The 13,610-nt window shown below is 52.0% G+C and overlaps 5 protein-coding genes across 5 annotated transcripts; 2 read left to right on the top strand and 3 right to left on the bottom strand.

Moving 5' to 3' along the window:
• Nucleotides 1-160: 160 nt before the first annotated feature.
• BDP81DRAFT_95957 (TAP-like protein-domain-containing protein) lies at nucleotides 161-2,731 on the top strand. Its single transcript, XM_060596528.1, has 8 exons — nucleotides 161-585; nucleotides 646-717; nucleotides 779-892; nucleotides 953-1,027; nucleotides 1,091-1,118; nucleotides 1,178-2,149; nucleotides 2,210-2,346; nucleotides 2,425-2,731. The coding sequence occupies exons 1-8, from the start codon at nucleotides 379-381 to the stop codon at nucleotides 2,590-2,592; spliced, it is 1,773 nt and encodes a 590-aa protein (XP_060441370.1). The 5' UTR covers nucleotides 161-378; the 3' UTR covers nucleotides 2,593-2,731.
• Nucleotides 2,732-2,869: 138 nt separating this feature from the next.
• BDP81DRAFT_452843 (aspartic peptidase domain-containing protein) lies at nucleotides 2,870-6,167 on the bottom strand (the record flags this gene model as incomplete). Its single annotated transcript, XM_060592781.1, has 4 exons — nucleotides 2,870-4,711; nucleotides 4,912-4,980; nucleotides 5,391-6,015; nucleotides 6,067-6,167. 4 exons carry the CDS (start codon nucleotides 6,165-6,167, stop codon nucleotides 2,870-2,872), a joined length of 2,637 nt encoding a protein of 878 aa, XP_060441369.1.
• Nucleotides 6,168-6,903: 736 nt separating this feature from the next.
• On the bottom strand, nucleotides 6,904-7,344 carry BDP81DRAFT_463910 (uncharacterized protein; the record flags this gene model as incomplete). Its single annotated transcript, XM_060594083.1, has 2 exons — nucleotides 6,904-7,117; nucleotides 7,253-7,344. 2 exons carry the CDS (start codon nucleotides 7,342-7,344, stop codon nucleotides 6,904-6,906), a joined length of 306 nt encoding a protein of 101 aa, XP_060441368.1.
• Nucleotides 7,345-9,479: 2,135 nt separating this feature from the next.
• BDP81DRAFT_463909 (amino acid transporter) lies at nucleotides 9,480-11,461 on the bottom strand (the record flags this gene model as incomplete). The annotated part of the gene is made up of 8 exons (XM_060594082.1): nucleotides 9,480-9,707; nucleotides 9,766-10,076; nucleotides 10,146-10,305; nucleotides 10,361-10,462; nucleotides 10,521-10,879; nucleotides 10,951-11,174; nucleotides 11,229-11,379; nucleotides 11,434-11,461. 8 exons carry the CDS (start codon nucleotides 11,459-11,461, stop codon nucleotides 9,480-9,482), a joined length of 1,563 nt encoding a protein of 520 aa, XP_060441367.1.
• Nucleotides 11,462-12,131: 670 nt separating this feature from the next.
• On the top strand, nucleotides 12,132-13,526 carry BDP81DRAFT_355838 (uncharacterized protein; the record flags this gene model as incomplete). The annotated part of the gene is made up of 5 exons (XM_060586297.1): nucleotides 12,132-12,512; nucleotides 12,575-12,638; nucleotides 12,717-13,019; nucleotides 13,097-13,219; nucleotides 13,275-13,526. The coding sequence occupies 5 exons, from the start codon at nucleotides 12,132-12,134 to the stop codon at nucleotides 13,493-13,495; spliced, it is 1,092 nt and encodes a 363-aa protein (XP_060441366.1). The 3' UTR covers nucleotides 13,496-13,526.
• Between the last annotated feature and the right edge of the window lie 84 nt (nucleotides 13,527-13,610).

Genomic DNA, 13,610 nt, shown 5'->3' with positions numbered 1-13,610 from the left:
GCCCTGATAATCAGATGAAAAAGATAATGCACAAACGTTTGGGGGATCAGCATAGCACAGCTGCCGCTGCACCCCTACTTTTCCCCTTATCTACCCTTGATTCGGTTGATTCGTACGAGCCAAGACGCGAGAAACCACCACGCACAGGACAGCGCTAATCCCAAACAAGCCAGCAAGATGCCGGCTTTCACAGAGTCGTGTTTGGCCGCTGAGTCGGTATTCCGGGAACCATGGGGGCCCCCACAGAAAGATCAGCTGGGCTCACTGTGAAATACAGCCCGTCCGAGTAGCTCAACGCTTTCTTATCCCCTTTCCCCCGCTGTCTGACAGGAAACCCCTCGGAAGCTATCACCAAGCATGCCATCGTGCTGAACTGACATGGACAGCAAGATTCCGCCAGGATATCCGCGGCCCAAGGAGGCTATCAGGCCAGGGACCAAGTGTAGAACAGCAGTCACCGCTGCTCTATCAGTGCTTGCGGTGACGGCGCTTAACAGAGGGAACTTCTTCCCAGCTCCGTGGTCTCTGGCCGGGCGCGGAAGCACATTCGAACATACCTCTGATTCAGAATGGACCTGGTCAAGCGTACGTTTAGATGTCTATCGCAATACTGATCGGCAAAGAAAGAACTGACAGGCTTCACAGATCAAGCCAAGTCGGACCCTGGAGTGGCACAGCTGCTTCGAGAACGGGGAATATGACTGCGCCAGACTAGACGTTAGTGCCCGAGAAACCGTCTCCACAAAATCCTCAGCATGTCTAACAGAACATCTCACAGGTTCCCATGGACTGGCAAGAACCGTCAGATGACCGCCGAGTTGTTCTTGCAATCACGAGAATCCGTGCAACGGATAAGTCGGACTATAGGGGGCCAGTCATCTTTAATCCCGGTGTAAGCAAACAACGTCAAGATCTCTTCCCGAGACATCGGTGCGCTAAAACCCGTATCTAGGGTCCCGGTGGCTCAGGGGTTTGGTCCCTGAAAAACCATGGCAAAATGCTACAGGAAATTGTGGGTGTAAACCACGTAAGTCTGAACACGTACCTTTCTCGTCATTCCTCTTGATTTCGAGAGACTAATATTGTATAGGACCTCATTAGTTTTGATCCAAGAGGTGGTAAGTCTGGTGTATAATCCTATAGAATTCGGACAACTGCTGACATGCTACTTTGATAGTTGGCGCGACCATCCCCAGAATCCAGTGCTGGTCAACACCACAACAGCGCCAAAACTGGGGTCTTCAAGACCCCGGAGTCCTCGACTCCCACGAAGGCATTGTCGGAGAACTCTTCGCCCGAGCGACGGCGTACTCGCAAGCATGCGAGAGCGCGATGAAAGCGTCCGGCATCCTGGAGCACTCCAGCACCACCCCGACCGCTAGGGACATGCTCGAGATCGTCTACCAGACCGGGTACAGCAAGCTCAAGTACTGGGGCTTCAGCTACGGCACCATTCTGGGCGGAGTTTTCGCGGCCATGTACCCGGACAAGGTAGAACGCCTGGTCAGCGATGGCAACGTCGACTACAGGGAATGGTTCAACTCGGAGCACGTCAACTTCATCCGCGACACGGACAAGGTCCTCTTTGCCTTTTACGAGTTCTGCTACCAAGCTGGGCCCGAGAAATGCGCCTTCCACGGTCCCACTTCGGAAGCCATTATGGGGAGGTTTGTTGACCTGCTCAATGCCCTTAAGAGGCACCCAGTCATCGTCCCAGCAGATCCAGAGGAAGGCCCTGAAGTGCCCATGTTGGTCACCTACTCCAAGGTTATGCGTCTTCTCTCGACAACGCTTTATCAGCCGCTGGAACAGTTTGAGAATTTCGCCAACATCATTGCCGCGCTCGAGAAGAAGGATGGACGCCTTTACTACAGGCGCTATAACCCGAGCAAACCGGCCCCGGCCCCGGCCTGCGCACCGCAGCCGGTCTCTCCGTTCGAGCCACCGCCCGGCATTGTTGAAGGTACCGGAGACGCCTTCGCGGTCGTTATGTGTGCCGATCACCCCGCCGTCAATAACATGACTCTCGAGGAGATCCAACGGGAGACAGATGGAATCTTGGAGCTTAGTCCAGGAACTGGGGCCACCGAGGTGCCGTACCAGATGATATGCAACCAGCGAACTACGCGTCCCCGCTGGCGTTTCAGTGGTAGGTTCCATCAATAGTCGTGAGAGTATATCCGGGCACGTTCATACTGACACAATGTAGGACCCTTCGAGGGCAAGACAAGCCACCCCATCTTGTTTATCGCTAACCAAGCCGACAACATCACTCCGCTAGTCAGTGCTCGCAACAACTCTGCTGGGTTTCCAGGGTCGAAAATTCTAGTTCAAAACTCGTTTGGCGTGAGTAGCCCTTGAACGAGAGTCCTATTCACACAAAAGCTACGCGAAGGATCGAGAACTGACACTCTTCATTCATAGCATACAACTCTCGCAGCCCCTTCGGAATGCACTAGAGGACACATAAGGGCATACTTCCAAAATGGAACGATGCCGGAGCCTGATGCTAAGTGTGAAGGTGACTCGCATCCATTTGGCCCATTTGCTGAAGCCGGAGTCCAATTCTACCAACCGCCGCTATTCATGTAACTCGGATCATTAGTACCATTTGATTCGAATCTAGAGACTAGACGCATGAAGTATAGTCTGCGTAGATATAGACTGCTCTTTTCTTTTCCCCAGCGTTGAGTTTTCCTTTCAGTCCTATTGCTAAGCTTTTGGCTTGTTGTTCCTTTGGCTTTCTGTTCTATTCTTTTGATAGTCATTCTTTTTAAGAAGAGAAATTGACATTGGGTATTTATGTGACGACACCAACGATCTAAGAAACTATTTATTATTACTGGCCATCTCCATTTGACCTCCACTATCATCGTGTCTTGTTCGCTCTCTCGGAGCTGGCGGGCAGCTCAAACACCATGTGGTCGTCCGGTGCCTCGTGCCTGACCGGACGATGATCCGTAGAGCCAATCTCATGCGGCAACGGCGTCCCCATCTCAGTGAGAGGCGACCGCGAATCCAACTCGTTGACGTGGCTCCCTTCCCTCAGAACCTTTGGTTCCGCCTGATAAGCCATATGTATCCCCCCGTTTCCCCCGTTCTCGGCCATCGAGCTCATCTGACTCTCCACCTGCGTCATCTGGCTCTTGCCCCTCTTCTCTTTGAACCATAAAAAAGCCTTGTCAACGGCATCCGGCGGGGAGTCAGGCCCCTCCTTCTGCTTTCTGCGACGGCGCAAAAACCACAGCGCCACGAGAACCGCACCTACGACTCCGACTGCGATGCCAACCTTTTCTCCGGCCGTTAAAGTCTTGTCGTCGGTGTGGAAGCTCTGCAAAACTTGTCCTTTGTCCCAGGCGTCTCCCCACGTCGTGACGAATGACTCGGCCGGGTTGGTGTTGATGGCCGCGCCGTCAAACTTCTTCACGATGCTCTGCTCCATACGCGGGCCTGGGGCTTGCGCCATGTAGGTAACATTGGATTCGTAGTCGACGGCGAGGAATGCGGCTTGTAGAAAGGCGCGGCCAAGCTGCCAGAAGCCGTAGCTTGAGTTGATGGATTTGCAGGGGAAGTAGTTGGCCGTTTGCTCCACCAGGGGAGGTTCCAATGTTAGGTTGAGGAGCTGGAAGGGGACTTTGATGGTCATGTTCGTTGCGCTCGAGTCAGCCAAGACGAAGCCGAGGTAGGCTGACTGGTTGACGAAGAGTTGAGCCCCTAGATCAGTATCCCAAAGGTAGAGCCCTGATTTATTGTGGTACGTCATGTGAAGATTCTCTGCTATAGCTTCGCAGATTCCTGGCGGTAGATAGATGTACGGTGAAGCTGGGTTCGGAATCACGACCGCCGAGCCGGCAGCGCCGCCGACGTACTTGGTATATTGCATACCGAGGTCTGTAGGATTCGTCCAAAAGCTCACGTTCGACTTGATGGGGTAGAAAGACTGGTTCCGTATCTGAAAGTCGAAGATGACATCCCTAAGAAACATCATCGGTGTCGAATCCTGGAGTGCAAATGTGCCAACTTGACCGAGCGCCCTGTTCTGCTCGTATCCGCCGAGCACCAACGAGCCGGGAATATCGAGAGCGGCACTCCCCATTTGCACGCTGAAAGCAGTCCTATCGATATCGCCCGAGGTCTTGAGCTGTTCGAGGATCCCCGGGACGGTTGTGTCGTCGCTTCTCTCGCTCCTGGGTCCGAGGCCAAGTGTACCAACCGTCGGCGTGTAGGCAGTCGTGTTGGAGAGGGTAGAACTATTCCATGCCGTCGCGGCGACCAAAGTCGCGTTAACCTTGATCTCATGACTGGTTCCCATCCTCGAGTCGATCACCATGCCGTCCCAGTACTCCATGCCCGACCAACCCGCCTCCATGAAGACACTGCTGAACCAGCCATCGGAGTTGGCCCTCATCCTCCCCGTCTTGACGGTGTCAGCGCGCGGCGTGTAGTCCCCGCCGACGGATGTTGTTAGGATCTCAGAAACACCAGAGCCGCCTGGCCAGAGAGGCATCTCGGTGACATTGAGTTTGAAAAGCGGCGCCTGCCATGGCCCGTCAGGACCATAGGTTCTGTTCTCATTGCCTCCAAGATCAGTTGACCAACGGAGTTGAATCTGCGCATTTGCGCTGGCGACGGCGGCCGCGGCGAGCGAGATACGACGCAGCAGCATGGCCGACGTTTGGCACACGTCTAGGATGATACGTTGAATGGTTGTCTAGGTTGACATTCGGGTTGACTTTGGGGGTCCCCGCGTAAAAGGTAAGAAATGGCAGACTGGGAGAGAAAAGGACACCAGTAACAGAGAATCGGGATGAAAATTCAAGTCCCGGGCGAAGAGGATACGCTTGTGAGGGTCGGGCAACAATGCGCCGCATGCAAGTCTTACATGAGTATCAATAATTCGACAAAACACACGTTGATCCCCTTGGCAATGACTCCATCGCAGGCAGCAGCGTCCTTAAGGTACCAGGATCCAGATCCAGACTGGTGCTACCATTCTCTGCCAGCTTCAAACTTCCAAAGCACAAGGGAATTTCAAATTCAGCCAACAGGATTCGAGGCGTTCGTCAAGGACTCAGGGGCTGTCCTGGATTGGCTCGGCTCCCTCTTGACGAGCGCCATAGGGCGTAAGAAGACGAGTCAACAAGTAGGTGAACATTGAGAAGCCGTCTGATCGGTCGTCAATTTGGGCGCGTTTTCGTTTTCGTAAACCTTAAAACTCGATTGAAAGGGTCCCACTTGGGAACATCACCTCCCTCACAGGTGCTAGGACGTTACGGCAGCGAAAATTGGCGCGAGGCTCTGTGGCGGCGCCAGGGATGGCATTCCTTCAGGATCCAACGCGACACTGAATTTCATATCCGGAATTCAAGGACCTGGCTTGATGAACATACAAGTGCCTGGGTCAATATTACCTCGGTTTCCGAAAGGGGTTCTTTACGAAGATCTAGGTCCTTAATAGTGCCGTACTTTTCTGCCATTTTCAACAGTTGAGCCAGAGCCTCCTCGATGGACCCTTCGAGAACAGCAACATCACAGTAACATAACAAGACCAAGAGATCCTTCTCACACTCATTCATCAGACACATATCAGACGGCCGAAAAGGAATAGGTAGGTTGCCATCTCCTCCAGAGGTAGAGTCTGCCTCCAATCTCCCCGCATCAGTCGCTTGAGACCCGATGAATGGGTTTACAGCACGAGCAACTTCGAGCAGTTTTTGTGAAATAGGCCCATGGTCTGTCAATAAGCGCAAAATAGTCTCCTCAGTACAGAGCGTAACATAGTCCCGAATGTTGGCTGCGTGTCGAGCATCTTCACTCAAGACATTTAGTCTCTCAAGGAGCAGCGCCACTTCCTCGGGGCCTAGGCTCGAGATGCCTCCAGTCAAATATCGGCTGCGGATCTGCCTGATAGAGAGAATAACTTCACGGGTTGTGTCAGAGATGATTGGAGGCAAATGCTGGATCCAGACAGTGGTAGACGGCAGCGTCTTTGGGACGCGCGGAGGCGGCGACGGACTACCTCACGTCAGTTTCTTGGGGCCATCACAGGCATGATACCAGACTCACCGGGACGAGCCGCCACCCATATTGCGAAGCAGCTGTGGTGCTGATTTTGTTACAGACGGAAAATCGGGTGCTCCCAAGGATGCGAAGATAATCACGTCCATGTTGACATCTCACAACACCACCACGCCCTATATGAATTTAAGTTGAAGAGGAAGAGCAGAGAACAAGGCTCATCGTCAACAGGCTGGCCTTACATATCCCGCATGCCTCGCATCGTATTTCGTGTCTGCATCAACCAGCCATGCTGAAAGCCTGGGCAACACGCATTATCAGACGTGGCTTGCGCCGGCTAATCAAGAGGAACGGACGGCGTGGCGGCAAATATCCCCGGACTGGGGCCGTTCTCAATGTTGCGAGCGCCACCGAGGATCCCGTCCATCATGGGACGCGTGCGGGGTACTGGGGTATGACCCTCTGTCCTGTGGTCAGGTGCATTTGGGAATAGCACCAAGCTTGAAGCATTATTGGAGTATTTTGGGTAGATGGATAGTTATTGCAACAGCCATAGTTGTTGTTTTGAGTATTCAATATGTACTCAGGTTGCTAGTATTTACAACAGTTCATGACGTACCAGTCCATGGTGATGCATTCCATGGAAAGTCGCCTGCCTAAACGCCATGCCTCCGTCCCGTCCCTGAAAATGCAAGCTGTCAATTTGTGCAGCTTCAGCGCCCGTAACGTTTAGAAACGTTTCCTTGTGATCCCGCCTAATGATATCCATAATCGCTGTGAAACGCCGTTGCCGATGCTGAGGATGATCCATTCTCCGATGGTGATGTGTTGGTGATAAAGGAAAGGTTGAAGTGATTGTGCTGAGACATCTAGGTCGGCGCATCTTTAGTTTTGGGATTCGTAGACCGCCATCGCCTTCTCGAGCTCCTCCAGACTCGACCGGTCGCCGTAGGCATCCATGAGTTTTGCCGCTCGCTTGCGGTCTTCAATTGCCTGCTTCTCCGCCGCGGCGTTTTTGGCTTGGCGACGTTCGACCATGTCTTCTCGGTAGGCGTTCAGACCGTAGCCAACGGCGACGACTGCTACTGTGGGCGGGACCCTATCATGCCGGATTCGTCAGTTCCAGACTCTCTGGGTTGCGGTTGTGCTGTTTACCCCAGAATTCGGAGGAGCCGGGAAGAGGGGGGATGGATGCCAGGTTGGGGGTATGATCGAATCAGAGATAAAGACGTACCATCTCATGGCGAGTCGACGGGGAGTTTGCAAAAAGTAGCTCGGCGGCATGCGAGCGTTGGTTGTGAAGTTTCTTGAAGCTTGTCTGAACATTGTATGTGTAGGATCAGGTAGCTCAGTAGTACGAGGTGTTGTGGGATGGGGTGGAATCGGTATTTGTATCTTGGTTACGTGTGGGTTAAAATCGCAAGGGATGATTAGATAGATCTCTCGGGCTAAAAGCAAGCGTTGGTGAGGAGGTGGCAGCGGCAAGCAATGTATTCATATAACGTCCCGTCTCGACCCTTCACGCCGCGCCAACCTTGTGTCTGAGAACCCCGTCACCCCCAGCCGTTCCCTCCCCCATGGCCAAGGGGGGCTAAGCATGGCATGGTACCCACACAGTACTTGCGTAGTGCGTAAGGAGTACCTATCTCTAGCTAGGCACATAGGTTGAGATGAGCATTGAGCGGTACAAGGCATCTCCGCAGGGGAGGGAGGCAAAACGGGATTCGCGGCCAGAATGAGAATCAGTGTGACACCAGCATCGCACCACGCTCAGCAGCGGCCCCAAATGGGCATGGCGCCGCCATCGTTCCAGAGTGTCGATTGTGGGGTGATGTCGACCGATATGCGGGGTGGAATCGGCACAGCCCGGGTGCAGTAACGTGATGCCGCTGGGGACAAGACTGGACCTTTGCTCTTCTCTCTCGTCATCGCTGCAGCGCTACGGATACAGTGCTTTACATTGTTCCCAAGGAGAAGAACTCCCATCATTATTGATGTGCCAGGGGAGTTCCTGGAAGGCATCTGGGGAACTTGGAGCTGAGAGACACCGCTGGTTCGCTGAAGCTCTGCGAAACGCTCGAGGTGGTTGAGGAGGCCCCTTGTTTGTGCATCTTTCGTGCATCTCCGTCCATCTAATGATCCTGGGCCATCCAAACACAGCCCCCGCAGACTTGTTTTGCCTTTGGCTGGTGTGGTAGCTACTCCTCACGTGCCCGATGCTACCAAAGCCTATGCTGTCTCTGAATCCACGCGCTGTGTGGTTTGCTGCTTGCTCCCAACGGCACTTGGAGTCGGCGTCTCGCCACACACACGACCGACTACTGGAAGCATTGACCAGACGGAGGACGGTCAGCGGAGTCCTCCGTTGCCGTCTCTCTATGGTGCTGGTGGCAGCTATTGAGAACCGTGAGATTATGACATGTGCGGATACAACAATCGGTAAGTAACTTCGGGTGTGTGGCTTACCGGGATCATTCTGTTGGTGATCGAAGCATCTCGATTTTTTTCAGTCCCCAACTTTTCATTCCGTGTTCCTACTCAATATTGGAACCCGAAATTATTATCGTGACCTCATTCGCAAAGCCTATCTGTAGCCCGTATCTCTAGAACTTCTCCATCGTGGTCATTGGAAATGCCGATTCCACCCGCGAAAACCAGCAGACTCCACCCAAGTTTATCCCGAAAGCTCGTCACATAGCCGAAAACCCTCGTTGATATCATCTCTGGTCCCTGGATTTCCATCTCTAATCCCAATTTCCCTATTTCCTACTCTGTCAAACAACCCTGTTGACAACCTGACGCTTAGCCTGATCTTGACACCGTCTCCATCCGAGCTACCGCTCTTTGGGGGAGCTCGAGTCCGACGCGTCCTTCAGGGTGAGAAAACGAGAATCTGGTTGCCAAGGTAAAGGGAGAGAGAGACCCTTGTACACCGATGTCATCCAGCCTAAATTCCATCAATGAACTCAACGCATTTTCCAAGCTGAGTCTCCACCAACCAACGCCAACGCTGGCTTCCGCGCCAAGTGAACCCCGGCGGCTGTGTTTCACGACGTCACAACACACGATCGAATGATGGTGCAGCGGATAGCGGCGGGTTGTTGTCGTTGTCCGCGTTTCTAAGCCATGACGATGACCTCAAGTTCAGCCCTTTTGACAGGATCACTCGATTTAAGCTTGATCAACTGTCATTTTGTATTTGCACTTGACTGCATTGCCGTAATGACGAGCACCTGCATGCGTGCCTCTTGACAAGCCACCCACCCCCACAAGTCGTTGGTTGGGGCGCTCCATAATCTAAAGTTTCTGCTTCGCCTGAGTGCAGCGCATCGTCAACACAACACAGTTAACAGCACAACAAAGAGTTCAATTGGCAACAGAATATGATGCCTACGATAGATCAAATGTTGTGATTACTACAGGTACATTCATCTAGAGTTGACGACCAAACATACTCTTGCTCATCTTTTGATTCTTTTGAACCTAGTAACCTTGGATCCATCACTGAGCTCTTGCTGGATTTCTTGGTGTCTATAACCGAAGAGTCTCGGGGCGATCACAAATCGCAATGCATAGTAGATGATGCCGAGGGACAGGATGCTCAACGCAACAACTGAAGAAAGCCAATAGGGCAGCGAAGTACTGCCTTTGCCATTCGGTGGTCGTACAAATGGCATCACGATCAAGAACTATTACTATGTGTCAGCACTCAACTCTTGCAATGGTTTAGGACTAAAGAAGACTCACAATGTTTGCTGCAAGATAGATCACAATCAGGATCCAGGGAGCCCGGAGCGGCGAATGGAAATTCTCCCGGTCGGTAAAGCGCAGCTTAACCAAGCCGACGGTGATCGCCGTCAACAAGACCGTTGTCGGGTAGCTAGACAAGCTGACAACGAAGTTGAAGGCATCTCCAGCCGGAGGTGCGCAAATAAAGAGGATTGTCACTCCAAGGTGCAATATCAAGGCGTAGATAGGAGTGCGGAACGGCCTGTTCTCCATGAAGAGGTTGGAAAAGGGGAGCACGCCATCCTTGGCTAGCTCTTGTAGCAGGCGAGCTGATCGATAAAGTCAGTGGGTTAAGCTTCAAGTGCTGACCGAAGTCGAGAGGTGACTTGGCAACTCACGAATGGTAAATGCAACACCTAGAAGATGTCCCAGTGCCGACAGAGCCACCAAGGCTGGAAGAGCTTTAGCTCCTGCCGAGGGCCCAAAGACGTTCTCGAACAAAGTCGCGGCTACGGTAACCTTTGCCGCAATGAAGGCCTCTTTGGGCACGGCGGCAAACTAATTGTCCATGTTAGCTAGAGGCTAGTGTCAAGATGGGCACCAGCGAACCCACATATGCGACGTTTGCTAGTAAGTAGAGCACTGCAATGACGCTCATTGAGAGGGGGAGGGCAATTCGCAGAGTCTTCTGTGGGTTGCGGACTTCGGACAAGACCTGGGCACATAAGGTTAGTAAAGCACAAAAACCGGTCCAGGTTTGATTTGACACTGACAGCGTTGACATTGTCATAGCCTTGGAAGGAGAAAATGACGTTGAGGATAGCCGATCCGATGTTGTATCCGCTGTTGGAAGTACCCTCGAAAGCATTGGTGAAATTATGCGGGCTCTCTACCCTTAGATGGCCTGACAAAGCCGCAAAGCCGCAGCAAACGATGAAGAGGAGTGTAAACAGCTTCACCGCGGATAGCAAGTCCTGAATCGCTCTTCCGATTCGAGGCGCAACCGTGTGGATTCCAACAGAGAACACGGCGCCAGCGATGGCAACTCCACGTAGTTTCCACGTCGTCGAGTCGGCACCTGATGCAACAAGGATGTACGACGAAAAGGTAATGGCGTTACTTGCGGAAACCTCTGTGGTGTGTGTCAATAGAGTGCAGAACTTAGACGTAGTATGGTCGTAACAAAGCATTGGGGAGACTCACGCAAGAATACGCAGTAGAAGACGTATATGCATGTCTGCATAATCCGTGGACTGAAGGATCGCTCAAGGTAGTTCTTGATACCACCCGATCTGGGTATCGCGCTACCGAACTCGAGCATGACGAAGATTCCGCAGGTTGAGATGATTGCTCCAATGACCCAACACATCATCGCCATACCCACACTACCCGATAGCTTGAAGATTGTGCTGGGAGTCGAGAAGATGCTGCGCTTGTCAGAAATGGGAACGATGCCAAGCTGCGGAATTCTCAAAATATACCCTGCACCAATGATCTTATTGACAATCAAGGAGATAGCTCCGAATAGTCCAATAGTCCTCTCTTGCAGGACGTTGACTTCCACAACGCCAAGCTTGACATCCTTGTCTGAATCGTCGCCGCCATCGCTAAGAGAGCGAGTAGCAGGCGCAGCTAGATGCAACTTGTTAGAGCATGATCATACTGAGTTCAACATGTTTTGCTGACCTTGAATGCTATCTTGTTTTGTTGCCATGATCTCGATCCCGCCAAGACGTGACGTTAATCAACTTAAAGATTAAGAATGTCACGCAACATCAAGACATGAAGCAAGTAAATGCAAAACTTTCACTTTTAAGACTTTGAGGCTCAGTAAAAAATCATTACTGGTATCCAATATTCTGGAAAATGTTGGCTAAGAGCGTGCGTCTGCGTCTGCGCCGTTGCAGGAAGCGAAGCACGCCATTATGGAGCCAAGATGTCGTGTGAATATCCCTAGCCGCGAAGACATGGCACAACGAAGGCAACTACCGGAGTCGCTCGGTGCTGGACACCAATATTCCAGGGACTTTTTTAATTAGCTTTGGTGCTCGGGAGGTGATACCGCACACTTTGCCGCTTCGGGCGACATTTTCTCACCCAACACATGGGGTGTTGTTGAAATCGGGGATATCCCGATTATGTCGTGCTTTGCTCCTGTAATTCGCCATTCGATTGGGAGAGACCATTGGGCAACCACAACATGTAACGTTGTCTAGGCTGAACAAAGATCCGGAGCACATCCGACTACGGACCGACCTGCTCGTATTGCATCCGGAATCTGATATTGAAGTAGCATAAGTGTAGAGTCTCATCACATCAGATTCCAATGTGCAACGTTGATGTGCATCCACAACCTAGTACAGATGGACGATAGAAATACCAACATGACTGTCGAACTCGAGACCTTTCAAGTCCCTGGCGCCAGGACCTACTTCGGCCATGCTCTGCCCTATGGATTGCAGGTCAAGTCGAACGGCGCAACCAGTCATACACCTCCCGTCACCGAGTCTGCAGCAGCGCTGAGAGCCTTAGGAGAATCAGGAAAACTCCAAGACCTTTTGGAAAAGCATGGTGCCGTCTTGATCCGCGGTGCTGGTAATGCCTCGGCCGAGACTTTCTCGCAGCTCGTGGGTGCAGCTGAGAAAGGCAGAGGCTCTTATCCTCATGTTCAAATTGGACTGGCCGGCAAGAGAACTCCACTTGCGGACAACGTTTGGACGGCCAACGAAGGGTCACCAAGCACTCGATTCTACCAACACAATGAGGTATCAGCATCCAGGCTCAGCCCCAGTTGATTTGTCCAAGTCAACTCACTTACCCTTATCAGTACTCTAGGTACACTCGTTTTCCTTCAAACATCCACTTCTACTGTGTGAAGAAAGCCACCAAAGGTGAGTTTACTTCGGGATTACGAGGCGGCGCGAACTCACTTCGATACCCGCCATGATGCTGATCGATCTTGGGTGCAGGTGGCGCAACACCAATTGCAAGCAGCGCCAATGTATTCGAAAAGGTCCAGGCCGAGATACCGGAGCTCGTGAAGGAAATAAGGAAGCGTGGCTTGGGCATGAAGATGGTCTTCCGTGCTCCCGGAAATGAAGCCAAGGTGAATCAGTTCAACTGGGCTGGCGAGCACAGCTTCGGACAGAAACTTACGGCCGAGGACGACGAAGCGACGACGAAACAAAAGGTCGAAAGACAAGTGCGCAAGTTGACATCAGATTTTAAGTGGAACGATGATGGAAGTCTCGAGTTGACGCAGCACATTCCCGGTAAGCCTTCCACACAAAAGTTCCTAAAGTAGTATGAAGGACATGCAGTTCAAATCTGACATGGATTATAACTATAGGCATTCGCAGGCTGCCATCGAGCGGAAGGCCCATTTGGTTCAACGGACTGGTTGGACGCCATGGTATTACGCGAGATATTGGTGCTCTCGACCCTCCCCATATCGGCCGCGACGGAATGACCTGTCAGTATTCGCCAAATATCTACATCCTGGTGAAAACCTACTGATCTTCTTCCAGATCTTCCTAGTGTCTATGGAGACAATACAGAGATCCCGCAAAGGCTTCTCGACAAGCTTGTTGATGTGATTGACGAGGAGGAGATCAGCTTAGTTCTCGAAGAAGGAGATCTGTTGCTCGTTGACAACTTCCAAGTCTCTCACGGAAGAGAGCCGTGGGAGGGCGACAGGCAGATCCTGGTCTCGATGTGGGACACATCAATCCCAATTGGAGCGTACTAGTGGACGTTCTGATATTCTCAGAGAATGGCCTAAAGTTCAATGTTGTGAAGAAGGATTCCATCATCATTCAAATAAAGATGGTCAATAATAAGTAAATTAGCACACAGCCCCTAAG

Source organism: Colletotrichum phormii (assembly GCF_030913505.1).
Source record: "Colletotrichum phormii strain CBS 102054 chromosome Unknown BDP81scaffold_20, whole genome shotgun sequence".
NCBI lineage: Eukaryota > Fungi > Ascomycota > Sordariomycetes > Glomerellales > Glomerellaceae > Colletotrichum > Colletotrichum phormii.
This window is presented reverse-complemented; position numbering and strand designations above follow the sequence as displayed.

Coding starts and splice junctions, on each gene's coding strand:
- BDP81DRAFT_95957 (XM_060596528.1), top strand. CDS start 379: ATGGACAGCAAGATTCCGCCAGGATATCCGCGGCCCAAGGAGGCTATC. Junction 586..645: donor CAGAATGGACCTGGTCAAGC/GTACGTTTAGAT, acceptor CAGGCTTCACAG/ATCAAGCCAAGTCGGACCCT. Junction 718..778: donor ATGACTGCGCCAGACTAGAC/GTTAGTGCCCGA, acceptor AACATCTCACAG/GTTCCCATGGACTGGCAAGA.